Source organism: Dreissena polymorpha, chromosome 4 (genome assembly GCF_020536995.1).
Source record: "Dreissena polymorpha isolate Duluth1 chromosome 4, UMN_Dpol_1.0, whole genome shotgun sequence".
Classification (NCBI taxonomy): domain Eukaryota; kingdom Metazoa; phylum Mollusca; class Bivalvia; order Myida; family Dreissenidae; genus Dreissena; species Dreissena polymorpha.
In genome coordinates this window covers 132,868,446-132,886,039 of record NC_068358.1, presented here as the reverse complement: position 1 = coordinate 132,886,039, position 17,594 = coordinate 132,868,446, and the positions used below count along the sequence as shown (strand labels likewise).

At 35.7% G+C, this 17,594-nt stretch overlaps 1 protein-coding gene across 1 annotated transcript; it reads left to right on the top strand.

The window, feature by feature from the left end:
- The first annotated feature begins 757 nt into the window (after positions 1 to 757).
- LOC127876561 (membrane-associated progesterone receptor component 1-like) lies at positions 758 to 15,996 on the top strand. The gene is made up of 3 exons (XM_052421885.1): positions 758 to 1,099; positions 4,879 to 5,034; positions 9,516 to 15,996. Exons 1-3 carry the CDS (start codon positions 784 to 786, stop codon positions 9,638 to 9,640), a joined length of 597 nt encoding a protein of 198 aa, XP_052277845.1. The 5' UTR covers positions 758 to 783; the 3' UTR covers positions 9,641 to 15,996.
- The last annotated feature ends 1,598 nt before the right edge of the window (positions 15,997 to 17,594 follow it).

The following is a 17,594-nucleotide window of genomic DNA, read 5'->3' as shown; positions in this document are numbered from 1 at the left end:
ATTAGATATATCTGATAGGTTGGATTGTATGAATACTATAATTGCAAATCTGTTGTTTTAGTTTTATTCACACTGGTATAATATGATAACCTCAGTTCTTATTTATCTGAACTAGTTATGATATTCGATATTGTTCATGGGTATATGAAAAATACATTTTGAAAATATTCTATAAGCATTTTTTGTCAGAAATAGAAACTGACCGATGCAATAAATGCAGAGCAATTACGATTAAAATTTGTTATCACTGATGTTCACTTCAGTAGAAAAGTATGGTCTTATATATTATTGAGACCAATTTTCTTTTATCAATACAATATTGTTTTCTATCGAAAATCATACGCAATAAATATTTATATGTTTTACTTGGCCACAAGATTTACATCACTAAAGACCCTGCCAAAGACTTATTGGATAACTAAAAAGATTAACGTTTTAAACCTGTACATGCGTAAAGAATTAGTAGTATTATAAAGACTCTAAGACATAAAGTAAGTATTGCAAGTTTAAAACCATCAATTATCAAGAATATAATGTAAAAATGAAATAAAAACATACATCTAAAAATAAACATAAAAATATTGAAATTGCTAGGTTATAGTTTGGTGCCAGAAAACTCACAACCGTGATTAAATAACAACTGCTATCTCAGACTGTAACCATACTCGGAAAAAATGAGATCATACGAACAATATTTGAGCTTTTTTACTGCAAGTCTTAATGGTTTTTGCTGAAGCCGTTTGTATGTATGCCCGTTTTGACTCAACATTGTCATCTTTCAAAATGGCGGACACTAACGCATCGTCAGCGGAAAGTGATGAAAATTTTGTTATAAAGTTTGTTACAGACCTGTTTTCGAGTCCGTTAAACTTGGGACTTCTTGCACTTTGTGGATTTCTCTTGTATAAAATAATTGTTGGGCAAAAAAAGAAAGAAGATGTCAGGCCAAGAGAGCCAGAACTTCAAAAAATGAAGCAACAAGACATGACACTCGAACAATTGAGAGAATATGATGGCAAAGGACCAGAAGGAAGAATTTTGTTGGCAGCCAATGGAAAGATTTTCGATGTCACACGAGGCAAAAGATTTTATGGTCCAGGTACTGCCTTTTAATTAATTGCAATAAGCCAACTTTTAGCTATTTACGCTCCGGTCGCTGGGAGTTGCAACTGGTTATGTGATTTTTCATGTAAACTCTGTTGCCTGGAATCCAGGTGCCACTTTAAAAGGTAAAACAAGCAACATAAACTATTTTCTGGTATAAATAAATACAAACAGGTAATACATTTATCCTTAATGCAGTGTCAATTATAGAAATCCAAAAGCAGTGGGAAATTCCCCCCACATTTCCAAAAATACCGGGGATTTTTCAAGAACAATGGGGGAGGCATTACCAAATTCCATTATTTTTTTTTTTTTAAATTGTATTATTTAATTGTTAGTTCATAATTACATACCATCAAGTCAGTAAACTACAATTGTAACTGGTTTAAAATGAACACAAAATCCATAGTATCGTTCTGACTTGACTTAAAAAAGGAAAATATGTTTTCACATATTTTTGTATAATTTAAATTGATAAAACCAAACATTAACTGATTCGCATGCAAATCATTATCCCCACACTTTTAAAAGCGTGGGATATTGTATTGATCTCTGCTTTCTGTCAGTCTGTCTTGGACACTATCTCCTCCTACCCTTTTAGCACTAGAACCTTGAAACTTACACACATGGTACATGTAGCTATGAGCATATGTGCGACGATGCACTATTTGGAATTTCGATCTGACCCATGGGTCAAATTTATGGGTAAATAAATGGGTTAAAAAACCCTTATTTTACTAACAACATGCAACGCACATGATAATAACATTTTATAATGACAAATACACATGCGGTGATAAGGATGGCCTGGTTGACAATATTTCGCATTGTACTAACCAGACATTGCACCTAGAAAGACAAAAGAAAAGAAATATGCTAGGGCTTGGGGGAGCTCAGCCCTATATTCCCTTTATCCTACAGCCTCATTCCCTTTATCCTACGGCCTCAGACTCTCAGCTTAATTTTCCAGATTGTTAATTTGTGACAATTGAAACCCCTGATTATGAGTTTAATGATTATTTGTTAAAACACTTTGGTGGTAGGTAAAACGAAGCCAATAAACTTCCAAAGAACAATACACTTATGGCAATAACATCACGAGTCGTCTGCATGATTTTACTACAGATATTGACTGCCTACGAGTGCTGTCACTTATCCAAAGCGAGCGCTCTCAATGACCAATATCAATTTTTTAACACTATGGTGCTCCGTCTTTAGCAGGCTTTAGTTGGGTAAATAGATACAGGTAAATGACCGATGATCAAAAATCGTCTCTTAACATTTTTTGGCGTAGTCGATATTGCTTTGATTTTTAGCTCACCTGATTGCTCAGGTGAGCTTTTGTGACTGGTCTTCGTCCGTCGTATGTCCGTTCGTCCGTTAACATTTGCTCGTAAACACTCTAGAGGCCACATTTCTTGTCCAATCTTCATGAAACTTGGTCAGAAGCTTTGTCCCAATGAAATCTCGGCCGCGTTCGAAACTGGGTTGTGCCGGGTCAAAAACTAGGTCACTAGGTCAAAAAAAAGAAAAACCTTGTAAACACTGTAGAAGTCACATTTCATGCCCAATCTTTATGTAACTTTGTCAAAATGTTTGTCTTAATGATATCTTGCTTGAGTTCAAAAGTGGTTCAGATCCGTTGAAAAACATGGCCGCCAGTGGGCGGGGCAGTTTTCCTTATTTGGCTATAGAGAAACCTTGTAAACACTCTAGAAGGCACAATTTTTGCCCAATCATCATGAAAGGTGGTCAAAACATTGGTTCAATTGATGTCTCGGACGAGTTCGAAAATGGTCAAGATCGGTGAAAAAACATGGCTGCCAGTGGGCGGGGCATTTTTCTCTATAGTGGCAGTTTTCCCTATTTGGCTATAGAGAAACCTTGTAAACACTCTTGAAGTCACAATTTTTGCACAATCATCATGAAAGTTGGTCAAAACATTGGTTTAATTGATATCTCCGACCAGTTTGAAAATGGTCGATCGATGAAAAAACATGGCCGCCAGTGGGCGGGGCATTTTTCTGTATTGAAAACATGTGAACACAGTAGAAGTCACATTTTTGGCCCAATTTTCATGAAATTTGCTCAGTACATTTGTTTCCTTGATACGAGAGTTGAGTTCAAAAATGGTTCCGGTCAGTTGAATAACATGGCTGTTGGGAGGGGGGCAGTTTTCTCGTTATGCCCCCCCCCCTTTCGAAGAAGAGGGGGTATATTGTTTTGCTCATGTCGGTTGGTCCGTTCACCAGATGGTTTCCAGATGATAACTCAAGAGCACTTATGCCAAGGATCATGAAACTTCATAGGTACAATGATCATGACTCGCAGATGACCCCTATTGATTTTCAGGTCACTAGGTCAAAGGTCAAGGTCACGATGACCCGAAATAGTAAATTGGTTTCCGGATGATAACTCAAGAACACTTATGCCTAGGTTCATGAAACTTCATAGGTACATTGATCATGACTCGCAGATAAAATAATGATGAAACTTGACCAGGATGTTTGTCTGGACAATATCTAGGTCAAGTTTGACATTTGGTAAAGATTGAATGAACCGACTCCTCTCAGGTGAGCAAACTAGGGCCATCTTGGCCCTCTTGTTAAAAAATACTCCTGGATATCGAGCCTGCACATGCTAAAATATGTGCGATATTTGGAAAAATAGCATGAATCGCGCTGTCTAGAATGGATACTGTTAATGCTCAAATTAAAACAACATACTTCAATGGTATGGTGTTTTAGCATAATAATGTTATTAATCCAAGTTTAACACAAGTCAACCAATGAGTTGAGAGCAATAATCTAACCCCCAGCTATCGACCCTCCAGGTCGCCGGGAGTTGCAACGTTACTGGTAACGTCATTTTTAGCTCGGCTGTTTTCGGAGAAAACTTATGGTATTGTCATAGCCAGCTCGTTGTGTCATTTCATGTCCGTCGTCGTGTCGTCCGCCATCCACATCGTGCATTTTGCCAAGGTTTTGAACATTGGCTCTAAAATCAAAGTGCTTCCACCTACAACTTTGAAACTTTATATGTAGCTGCACCTTGATGAGTTCTACACACCACACCCATATTTTGGTCACTAGGTCAAAGGTCAAGGTCACTCTGACCTCTAAAAAAGAAAAAAATTCTGACATGCTTTCATTTCTTAAAAAATGCACCAGCAGCCGAGTGTGGCACCCGTAATGCGGTGCTCTTGTTCATGTTAAGTCTTCCGCCTGGTATCCAGGCAGCACTTTAATAGGTCAAACCGTGAATTCCACAGGAATTTATTCATATGCCCTGGGGCCGTTGGGTTGGGTGAGGACCCCTCCATACTTATTTAAACATTTTAGAGGCAAATTACGTCATTTGGTGTGCTATGACTCTTAAAAACAACAACTGTAAAGTAATTGATAAAGATATATTTATTAAAAAAAACTTATTTTTTGAAATCTTTTCCCATATAGATAGTTTAATCCCGACACGAACAATTCTCCAATACATCCATATCAATCGGACTCTATAAGTACATACTTACTACTTTTCCAGTTTAATTTCATTACCCAATAATCCTGTTTATTCTATTTTTAAAAGCAAACTTTTGTAAATATTGACAATAAAAGTGCTCAAGAATTTCATAAACAATTTTTTTTTCTAAAGTTAAAAATGAATTTCGGCATAAGTGGCTATTTATATCACACAATAGGTCACCATTATTGCATTTAAGAAAAAAGCATTACCATGAATTTGCTTGCTTAAAGTCTATTTGATGTGGGTTTTTTGCAGGTGGGCCATATGGTCTGTTTGCTGGTCGAGATGCCTCCAGAGCTCTTGCCACTTTCTCAATGACGGAGGATGTCTTCCGCAATGAATATGATGATTTGTCGGACTTAACAAGCATGCAGATGGAAAGTGTTCGTGAATGGGAAATGCAATTCACAGGTGAATGTTTTATACTGCTTTTTAGCTCACCTGATTGCTCAGGTGAGCTTTTGTGACTGGTCTTTGTCCGTCTTATGACCGTCCGTCCGTTAACATTTGCTCGTAAACACTCTAGAGGCCACATTTCTTGTCCCATCTTCATGAAACTTGGTCAGAAGCTTTGTCCCAATGAAATCTCGGCCGAGTTCGAAACTGGGTTGTGCCGGGTCAAAAACTAGGTCACTAGGTCAAAATACAGAAAAACCTTGTAAACACTGTAGAAGTCACATTTCATGCCAAATCTTCATGTAACTTTGTCAAAATGTTTGTCTTAATGATATCTTGTTTGGGTTCAAAAGTGGTTCCGATCCGTTGAAAAACATGGCCGTCAGTGGGCGGGGCAGTTTTCCTTATTTGGCTATAGAGAAACCTTGTAAACACTCTAGAAGTCACAATTTTTGCCCGATCATCATGAAAGTTGGTCAAAACATTGGTTCAATTGATGTCTCGGACGAGTTCAAAAATGGTCGAGATCGGTGAAAAGAATGGCCGCCAGTGGGCGGGTCATTTTTCTCTATATGTATATAGTGGCAGTTTTCCCTATTTGGCTATAGAGAAATCTTGTATACAGTCCAGGGGTGTCAATTTTCCGGATTATTCCGGAAATCCGGATTTGAGCCGTCCAGGGCTGATTTTGAGGTGAATGTAAATCCGATGAGTTTGTTTAAGGCGGGTGGGGGTAGGGACAAAATTCTTTTAGTGCGGGATCATTTCAGAACGAATATTGTTATAGCATCGTCGGCATTCCGGACATTTGCGCTTGGTACCGATTTTATTTTTTGATTTCTGATTGGTAAGCGGCTGGCACTGACATGAGCAGGCACTGGCAAAGTAAAGCACTGCAATATCATATTTTAAAACAATATGTTAATCAAATTATATATTGACTGCGTATTTGCTAGGTTAATGGTTACTGGTTTTCATTTTCTGCAGTCAAACGATATGCATATTTAATTACATTTGCAAATGATGTATCGCGACATGTTTTCGGACAGTCGTTTTCGGATACGCTGGTTTGTTAATTACATTTCGAAGTTCTTAATATCATTTGTTTAGAATGACAAATACACCTGCGGTGTTATGGATGGTTTGGTTTATAATATTTCGCATTGTACTCACCAGAAATTGCACCTACAGTACAGCAAAAGCGGCACAAACAAAATCTACGGCTACACCACGGCCAGATTATTAGCACGCGGCGGCCGAATCGTGTGTTGACGCGGCGTATCGCCGTGGCACTCGGCATCGATCAGCGCATCGACGCTGAGTCTGTATTTACCTCGCGTATTTTCGCGGAGTAAATCCGTCGCATACGTACGCGGCGGATCGAGTGAAAAGATATCCACCAACATGTACATACATGTATGTGTAGCGTAGAATTAATTACGCGCAACTGTTAATGTTTCGTTCGCTTATCATTATTAAATTTGTAATCCGAAACACACTTCCGAATTTTAATGCTAACGCGACCTTTGGCAAATTCTAGTGTCAAATAAACAGTGCTATAATATCCTTTGTTTCATAAAAAGCGCGCGATAATTATGCAGACATGTAGAACGTCGTTTGGAAAGTTTGGGTGTATTTTATGTTGTATAAATACATGAACATCAGGTCAGGCGTAAATTGCGTGTTCAGTGGAAAAACGCCCCGATTAGACTTTATTTCATCATCTCTATAAATAGTAACAAATGCCAAAATGTATTTGATACTAAAGGAAATATCGAGAATGTTTGTGTATCGTAAATATTTACCAGCATTTGCTTCAAAATTGGAATATACGAGATTATCGGTTAATTAGTAGCGATATTAACTGTATAATATGATCAAAATAGAACTTGTTTATATACGCACATTCAAACAATAGTTATAATAAGCTGATAATTAACAAAACAACAAATACGTCGTCACCGTCTTGATTATCGATGTGGCTTCAAACTGCTAATTTTCTCAGCTTAAATATAATAGCAAAATCAACATGCAATTAATTTATAAATCCATCATATGCTGGAGCCTTGGCCACTTGTATGTGCGAAAACATATTTACGCGACCTTGCTTATGTGTGAAATACATACACTATGGGCGGGAAACAAACTTAATTGGCCAGACACATTAACTATGCTTACATGTATATGCTAATACAATCCGCGCACAATAAATTTATTATGATTTTAATTATTATTATAATTGTTCTTTCAAAATTTGTTAACTACATTTAACTAATAATTTTTAAAAGATGTTTTATTTCATGATGCGCATCGACTCGGCATCATGTCGCGGATCGCGGCATGCCTCGGCGGACAGATGCGAAGTTTCGCGGCGAAATGCGACTTACTGACGCGGCTTCAACGACTGACGCAGCATCGACTCGATTCACCTTGCCGCCGCGGATCGCGAAATATGTTTGTTCCGCTTTGGCTGTACTGTAGAAAGACTATAAAAAAAAACAATAACCTAGGGCTCGGGGGGTTGGGCCCTCTCTTCCCTTTATCCCACGGCTTAATTTTCCGGATTTCAAATTTGGGCCAATTGACACCCCTGTAATACACTCAAGAAGTCACAATTTTTGCCCAATCATCATGAAAGTTGGTCAAACCATTGGTTTTATTGATGTCTCGGACGAGTTTAAAAATGGTCGGGATCGGTGAAAAAACATGGCTGCCAGTGGGCGGGGCATTTTTCTCTATATGTATATAGTGAAAACATGTGAACACGGTAGAAGTCACATTTTTGGCCAAATTTTCTTGAACTTTGCTCAGAACATTTGTTTCCTTGATATGAGAGTTAAGTTATAAAATGGTTCCGGTCAGTTGAATAACATGGCTGCTGGGAGGGGGGCAGTTTTCTCATAATGCCCCCCCCTTTCGAAGAAGAGGGGGTATATTGTTTTGCTCATGTCGGTTGGTCCGTCCTCCAGATGGTTTCCGGATGATAACTCAAGAGCGCTTATGCAAAGGATCATGAAACTTCATAGGTACATTGATCATGACTCGCAGATGACCCCTATTGATTGTCAGGTCACTAGGTCAAAGGTCAAGAACACTAAAAAAGTAAAATAGTTTCTGGATGATAACTCAAGAACACTTATGCCTAGGATCATGAAACTTCATAGATACATTGATCTTGACTCGCAGATGACCCCTACAGATTTTCAGGTCACTAGGTCAAAGGTCTAGGTCACGATGACCCTAAATAGTAAAATGGTTTCCGGATGATAACTCATAAACGCTTATGCCTAGGATCATTAAACTTTATAGATACATTGATCATGACTCGCAGATAACCCCTATTGATTTTCAGGTCACTAGGTCAAAGGTCTAGGTCACGATGACCCGAAATAGTAAAATGGTTTCCGGATGATAACTCAAGAACGCTTAGGCCTAGGATCATGAAACTTCATAGGTACATTGATCATAACTCGTAGATGAACCCTATTGATTTTCAGGTCACTAGGTCAAAGGTCAAGGTCACGATAACCCAAAATAGTAAAATGGTTTCCGGATGATAACTCAAGAACGCTTAGGCCTAGGATCATGAAACTTCATAGGTACATTGATCATGACTCATAGATGACCCCTATTGATTTTCAGGTCACTAGGTCAAAGGTCAAGGTCAGGGTGACCTGAAATAGAAAAATGGTTTCTGGATGATAAATCACGAATGCTTATGCCTAGGTTCATGAAACTTCATAGGTATATTGATGATGACTAGCAGATGACCCCTATTGATTATCAGGTCACTAGGTCAAAGGTCAAGGTCACAGTGCCAAAAAGCGTATTCACACAATGGCTGTCAAGGTCACGGTGACTCAACTTAGAAAAATGGTTTCCGGATGATAACTCAAGAATGCTCACGCCTAGGATCATGAAACTTCATAGGTACATTGATTATGACTCGCAGATGAAATAATGATGAAACTTGACTAGGATGTTTGTCTGGACAATATCTAGGTCAAGTTTGACATTTGGTAAAGATTGAATGAACCGACTCCTCTCAGGTGAGCGAACTAGGGCCATCTTGGCCCTCTTGTTTTCTTTACTGTGTACATACAGAAATATGATTGTACACAATGTAACTTGCATTCCTTTAATATCAACGCAGGTCTGGTAAATGAACCTTTTGCTTATGCCAAATATGGCTTATTTTCTTTATTGGAAAAGCCCAATTCAGAAGAGATGAAGTTCTAATTAGATATGAAAAGTGAATGTTAGATGTAAATAATGAAATAACTTGTAATTTTATGTGTAAACAAAATTGCCTAATTCTTTTAAAATTTGTTAATATTATTTAGGAGACAAACAATAATTGCTTACAGTGTGTGACATCACATCTTATACTAATAATGGGCTTTATTTGTTCATAGTAATCATACATGTATAGGTCATAAAATGTAGCTAGTTAATGTAACAGCACATGTAAAATAAATGCACCTGACATTTTTCAGAAAAATATGATTATGTTGGTCGGCTCCTGAAGCCAGGGGAGCAACCAAGGGACTATACAGACACAGAAGATGAGCAATCAGAGGACCAAAAGGACAAGTCTGAATCTGAGAAGAAAACAGACTGAAAGCTGTGCTCCAGGCATTAGAAAGCCTCTAGTTTGCCTGCTCCAGTTTCCTGTGTAGTATACCATTGTGCAAAGGCATTTATATGAGCTAGTCATTAGCTTATTACCATATTGTGTTATTGACATTATTATATGGTGCAGTTGTAATGTAATTTCCAATGATAGACCACTTTAACTCTTATTAATAAGAACGGGGCCTGGCATGGAGCTTATGTATGTGAACTTTTGTTGTCTTTCTAAATTCAACACAGCCTTTGTTAATTGGAAACTGCTGTACCGGTATTGTTTTAATTTTCAGTCTTAGAGGCATATTTATTACATGTTGAAAATATTTATTTACCATGGATCACTGCATCCAGTGTTTAAGTATCTACATGTAGCTAAAAATTGCAAACAATATAAAAAAAGAAACATTATTTTTTTTTAAACAAAAATTCACTTTTTACACATGTTATATCTTCCATTGAGTATTATTTTGTGTTTGTATGATTTTTCACCGTTTTCAACAATATTACAGTCTTATCATTGCAGTCCAGTATTGAGTCCCAGTTACTTATTAGTCAAATGGAACATTAATTAATTTTCTTGCCAGGTATATTATTATGATATATTTATATATAAAATAAATGTTGAAACAAATATTTTAATGTGTGGAAAATGTTAAATTTCTTTCGCTGTATGCAAGTATGTAATGGAGAAAAAAACAGCGGGAGCCTTGCATGAATATAGGTGTATTACAAATTGATTTTCTTAGGTTTAAATTTCTTAAATTAAATTATTCAAAATTAATATTGAGTGCTTAATTGACTGGTTTGTTCTTTAAAATCCACTGTAGCAGCATTCGTGTGATTTCCCCCAAAGACACCAAGAGCTGGTTCTACACAGGAAACATATTTGAGAGGCTTTCAATTCAATCGAGCTAAAAAATTAAATTGATTTAAAACAAATTCATGTGTTTCTGGACATTCAAATACTGCAAATAATGTATATGTACATACTCTAATAGTATTTCTTGGTTTAGCTTTGTAAAGTTACCACTGGGAAAAGTATCTTTTTAAACTATATATACTTAGTATGAAAGTATATATTGAAAAACAACTTACTTCTCCCTGTAGACAGTTTTGTTTTAATAAACTCCATCATTATGTCCTTAGTGTGACAAGTCATTTGTGGCATAAATTGGTGCATTCTTAGTATCCCGTCGGTTGAAACTGTTGTGATTTTTAGTATCCAATTTCGACTAATGATTAAATTAAATGTTGATTACATTCTGTAGTTTACAGACATCCAACATTTCTGAAATTGTCTGTTCTGCAGACAAATGAAATATTCTTATAAGCCCAACATGTAGGTTATACATAAAACATATTGCTAATTTGCTACCAATTAATTATAACTAAGCTAATTGATTGCTACTGTGTCAATTGATTTGAAATTAAACTCACAGTTGCCCGATGTGAACCAGAGAAGTAAGACCAGGGCTGACAGATTAGATGCAAGAGGACAAGGATTATACAACTGATACATCATCTTTTCTTATTGATCTTTTTCATTGAACTTCAAATACAAATTTGTAGCAAACAAAGTAATTTAAGTTGCAAATGTAGTACTGAAATAGACATATTGACAAGATTTAACAATTTTGTCTGCTTCAATTGTTCATGGTGTGTTGTACCATTTACGCAAAGTATTGGACATTTGAGTTGGGCCATGCAATAATGGGTCTTATGCAATATGGCCAGCGTAGCTCCAGACCAGCCTGTGAAGTATGATCAGGTCTTGAGCTAACAGGTTTGCGTATACATGTAAGAGCACGCATGACATAAAAGCGGAAAGGGTAGCTCCCGACAAGACTGTGCAGATGATCAGGCTGGTCTAGAGCTATGCTGTCCGCATTGGGCTTAAGACCCATTTTCTCATGAAGTGGGTCATTTGTCATCAGAAACAATGGAATTTAATTCCTTAATGCTATAAAACAAAGACTTTTGAGTGCTTTGTACACAAACCAAATTTGCTTCAGTTTGTTTATCATGGATCTGATAATAGCTCATTATCAAGTGTTGCAAAGGGAATTAAAGATAACACAAGGGACATAGGATTGGTTTTGGTAAATACAACTTACAAACAGATATCATGTGAGATGGACTTGTATTATTTTCTATCCATTTTGAATTGTTTGTTTTACATGTTATGAAATATCATCTGTGATCTTTCTCTAAATAATCAATTAATTAACTTAATTTACAATCTATTATTATTTTTAATTTTGCAATTCATATTCATGTTGTGAATAAAATATGTTTCTTCATTTTACATTGTATTTCCATAATTTTAATTGCAGCTTGATTAATATAGAAAACTATAGCTTCCTATAAACCTATTATTTTAGTTATTGCATTTTTGACTCGTGATACTCAAAAACAATTTAAATGGACAGTTTATGAGGCTGCTGACTACTAAACTATGTAAGAATTGAAACATGATCATTTCTTTTAAGTAATGTAGATTGTGAAAAGATTCTGTATTGACTTTATGCATACTATGTACACAACACTATTATATGCACCAAACCTTGCAGTCCCAATCTTAAATATTTATGTATGTGGTTGTACTTGGAATTAATTTGTTTCATTAATTAAAATCATCAGTTCAGTTACTTAAGTTTATTTTAAAATGACAAGCACATGAAAGGAAATAACTTTTTATGTAAATCAAAGAATTTCTTCACACCTGTGTGGTGTCACGAAAGAAATATGTAAATTGCTCTCTTGTAAAGTGGACTCTTTTATGTTAAATTGTAACATCCTTTCAAGGAGACTTAGATTTAACACGGTTGACTTATGCTTTTAAACTTTCAATTAGTTCAGATGTTGGGTATCTTGTTGTTATTGACAGAATGCTTGCCTGTCGGAGCAAAATATTGATATTATCATATTATCAGTTGGTAGAATGTGCGCTTAGCGCAGAACATTTGTTATCATCTACTTTGATTGCTCCATATATAGGACAGAAGAATGAAAAGCTGTAAACAAAGTATCCATTAAGAGAAGCAGATTTGTTTTTATTTAGTTTGCTCTTTATTTATGTGACTCATTCCATTGTGATGTGTTCAGTGTATGATATATGTTAACTAGTATCATATTCATATATATATACATAGCTTGTTATTTATAGCTACAAAAAGAACTTAGTTTCATAGTGCATGGACTTCAATCCATGGTATTGTGAAAAATTTTTTTTGCTGCAATGGTATAATAGACAGATTATTTGTGTGCCCCCCTTCGAAGAAGAGGAGGTATATTGTTTTGCGCATGCCGGTCGGTCGGTCCGTCCGTCAGTCTGTCCACCAAATGGTTTCCGGATGATAACTCAAGAACGCTTACGCCTACGATCATGAAACTTCATAGGTACATTGATCATGACTTGCAGATGACCCCTATTGATTTTCAGGTCACTAGGTCAAAGGCTTCGGTGGTTCGAACCAGTAAAATGGTTTCCGGATGATTACTCAAGAACACGTACGCCTAGGATCATGAAACTTCATAGGTACATTGATCGTGACTCGCAGATGACCCTTACTGATTTTCAGGTCACTAGGTCAAAGGTCAAGGTCACGGTGACTCGACCAGTAAAATGGTTTCCGGCTGATAACTCGAGAATGCTTACGCCTAGGATCATGAAACTTCATAGATACATTGATCATGACTCGCAGATGATCCTTATTGATTTTCAGGTCACAAGGTCACGGTGACTTGACACAGTAAAATGGTTTCCGGATGATAACTCAAGAAAGCTTACGCCTAGGATCATGAAACTTCATAGGTACATTGATCATGACTCGTAGATGACCCCTATTGATTTTCAGATCACTAGGTCAAAGGTCAAGGTCACAGTGACAAAAAACGTATTCACACAATGGCTGCCACTACAACTGACAGCCCATATGGGGGCATGCATGTTTTACAAACAGCCCTTGTTTTTAATGAACATTATTTTGTTTAATGAATTTTTTTTTTAATGAACATATATGAAGTTAAAACCCAATGAAGTCAGTGGTATATACTTAATTGTGAAGTTCACAAATTAAAAACAGCAATGAATTCATCAGTAGCACAAAAGGTATTGGTATTGCTTGATGAATTAGATTTACTATGTAAAGATGTCAAATTTATTTCAGTGAACTTGCTTCCTTTTAGCATAGATTAAAAATGTATAAAACACAACTACATAGGTAAAAAAAAATAGTTATAAACTTAACTGTGAACTTGATTTCTTATATAATAAATTTAAAATGTATAAAAACATATAACAGGTATGTTAACATGTGTTTAGTATGTTTTCATCACTATTGTTGTGTATTTTCATAATTTTTTCACAGCCTGTTCATTATAAGTAGATGTTATAATTTTACAACAAAACAATTATTGAAATTTGCCTCTTGCTATCTTCATGCAGCATAAAACTACAATAAAGTTGACTGCGTGTGTATAAGCAGTTTTTAAATGTTTGACATGCCTATACCATTACAAATTTAAATATATTAATATAATAGTCCACGTGTAATTTGATATTAACATGTATTACTGTTTGTGCACTGGTATTATTTATGTATCGTCGCTGTCGTTCTAAAACCTCTTAGCTCGAAAATTTTCAAAATATTTTATTCGTCTTTTCCGAATATATTAAGTCTGGCGCGTGTTTTGTAATATATCTCGTAGCTCTACGCCAATCAGAGCCCTTGAAACAGCCAGGTGACAAAATGTTGTAGAATGATTGTTGGCTTTTTTCCCGGCGAAAAGTTGTAGCGACGCCATTTCACCTATAGGTACATCGTTTCGTTTGGACAAATTTGACAAAAACGTTTTTATAATTTTTTTTATTTGCAACTACGAGGTTTCCTATCAGGACGAATTGTCGTTCCTCATAAAAATGACAAAACTGTGGTGACAAAATATCGTAGCTACCAAGTCCGACTGTCAGTATGACTTATCAGTATGACTTATCAGTATGACTTACGCGTCTACGGCTTATACCGTATTTTGCAGCTTCATTTGTTTGGTATTTTTACATAATTTCAATTTCTAAAACATCGTTATAAAAAAATGAGACGTTTTTTTCTCTCTCCTGAAAATTTGGCATTTTGTAGCTACGAGGTTTGAGAACTACAGCGACGGTATATTGTTGAACTAAACTTCAAGCATTCTGTGCCACTATTGCATAATGTTCAGTTAACATATTCAGTTTGACTGTTCTATCCATATGGTTGTTCCATTAAGCTCGTCCTTTTTAAAAGATACACATGCATATAGTGTATATAGTATTGATCACTAAATGTAATGTAATGTACATACACAATATAAGATTTTTTTAAATCCTATAAACTTATAACACGGTCTCTTAGACTTTGCCATGGAACATTTTAAAAGTGATATTTCATATGGGAGTAACACACGACAATCTTTTATAAGCACATTTTCTTCTCACCTAATGTAATATTTACTTTCGTTTGCTTAACTTTGCCTATTGCTTGTTAGAACATTCGCAATTGCTTTTTGTTGTTGACTGAAAATAATTAAGACATACTTTATTACAAGTTTTTTTATATGGCATAAGATGATCAGTTTTATATTTCAGATGTGCGGCTTGTATTAACCTTTGAAATGTTGCTTTGTTGCCTTAAATTCTCCTCTGCAGCAATATAATGGCCCTTTACTGTAAAAAATAAGCATTATATCGTGTTTTACATGGTGCAACTATTGAAAATATATTGGTTCTTTTAGGATGCTGTCTTGTTGCCATGAGTTGTATTTTACATGATGAAATGAACAGTTTGTCGTTAATATTTTTTCATGTTAATATTTTACTATTGCATGCTTAATTGCTGTTTCATTTGTTCTTTAAAAGGGGCATATCACCTGCTAATATGGCATTGTACATGTATTTATAAAGTTGAGTATCATGAGGGCTTGGTTGAATGATAGATTAGGAAAATAGTTATTTACATAATTATAAAAAAGTTGTCTGGCATCTGACCAATACAAATCAGTAGTAGGACAAGTAGTAGAAGTACAACTTTCATGAATTAAATGTACATGAATAACAACTAGTACATGATTTCTGTTGGCATGAGTTTGAACACACTAGAATCCTGTGCATATCTAATTGGGTTAGCATTTTTGCTTTTTCATTAACAATATCTTCAATATAAAAAGTAGGAATACGGATATTATTTAAGTATGTGTAATTATGTTGGCGAAATGTTGTTTATATGCCCTTTAAAAAGAAAATGTTGGGAAATTTATTTTTGTCTAAGTAACCATAGAAATGTTGATGCTAAATAAACATTCAGCCATTCATTGTGCTTCAGTCTGTTGTTCTGCATTGCATACACTGTAGGTCTGTTTTTATTTTCACATGGTACTGTAAATCATTTGTTGCATACAAGTTTTTCATGGGGGGTGGTTATGTGATTGGCAGGCAATTCGAGGTCCACACACTGTGTTCACTCTCTTCACTTTTTTTCTCTCTTCAGATTTTTTTTGCTGAACTAAGGTTTTTAAGATCTTTCTAATGTGATACCGTTAAAAGATATTTCTTTAGGATGAGCTTTTATTATAGGATTTATATTTATGATCAACAATAGTTAAAACACATTCACTTGGAGAATTGTAATTTTTGTTTACGTCAGTTGCAATCAGATTCAATCTGCATAAATAGGTAAGAAAATATTTCCAATAACTTGAATCAGAATTGTGAATTTTCCGCATTTTACATAATTTATCAACCACTAAATCCTTTATTTTGATGCGTGTGTTCCTTAAAACAGCGTACAGTTTAGTTCAACTCTACAATTTTGACAAACTACTTATCAAGAATTACACTGCAAATAACAAGCCCTTGCAACACTCATAAAAGGACCGCATTTGGTAGATTGTAAATCTAAAACTAAATACTCGCCATTTCACTGGAACTGCTTGCTATGTTAAACTAATGGATCTGCTCTTTCTTTTAAGCTATTGTGGTAGGTGGTTTATAATGCTCCTCCTAAAAGTTTTGGGGGGAGCATATAGTCGCCGCTTTGTCTGTCTGTCCGTCCGTGTGTCCGTCCGTGCACAATTTTTGTCCGGGCTATTTCTCAGCAACTAATGACTGGAATTCAATGAAACTTTATGGGAAGCTTCACTACCAAGAGATGTGTATATTATCAGCAGGTTCTGGTCGGATGATTTTTCAAAGAGTTATGGCCCTTTGAAATTTTCCATTAATTGTACATATAGTGCAATTCTTGTCCGGGCTATTTCTCAGCAACACATGACCGGAATTCAGTGAAACTTCATGGGAAGCTTCACTACCAAGAGGAGATGTGCATATTATAAGCGGGTTCTGGTCGGATGATTTTTCACAGAGTTATGGCCCTTTTTTATATAGAAAAATTCTTGTCCCCCCAACTACTGTGCCCTCAAGACGTTTCCTTTTATCTGAATATATAGTGCAATATTGTGACAAAAAAACCTGTACGGAGTATCACCCGTCTCCGACGGTTTCTTGTCTGTCTTGTGTGGTGTTCAGTGTCTGTCATCAACAATTTCCTTCGATTGGCCTCTCCTAAAACCCTCAAAAGATTTTCATAAAACTTGCAGGAAAAAAATTGTTTATAAATTTGTTCAAATTGTTCCTGTGAGCTGCATATGCAGCCTGATACATTTGAAAAAGGAAAATTCTGCGAAATGTTAGTAATTGTAACACCATAGAGTTGTCCACAGCTTTTGTTTACATCATCTGTGGATAAACACTTGCCATATCCGACAGGTAACATGATGCACTTGTTTTCTTTATATAGTGAAACCTATTTTTTCCAAAATTGAAAGGCCTATATTAAAGTTTGGTATTTGTATGCAACATAATTGTCCTCTACCAAGTTCGTTTAAATCTTACCCCATGGGTAAAAATTGGC

Bases quoted from the DNA above. Each gene is read 5' to 3' on its own strand.
- LOC127876561 (XM_052421885.1), top strand. From the start codon at position 784: ATGGCGGACACTAACGCATCGTCAGCGGAAAGTGATGAAAATTTTGTT. The intron at 1,100-4,878 runs GTACTGCCTTTT...GGTTTTTTGCAG, and splicing joins CAAAAGATTTTATGGTCCAG to GTGGGCCATATGGTCTGTTT. The intron at 5,035-9,515 runs GTGAATGTTTTA...GACATTTTTCAG, and splicing joins ATGGGAAATGCAATTCACAG to AAAAATATGATTATGTTGGT.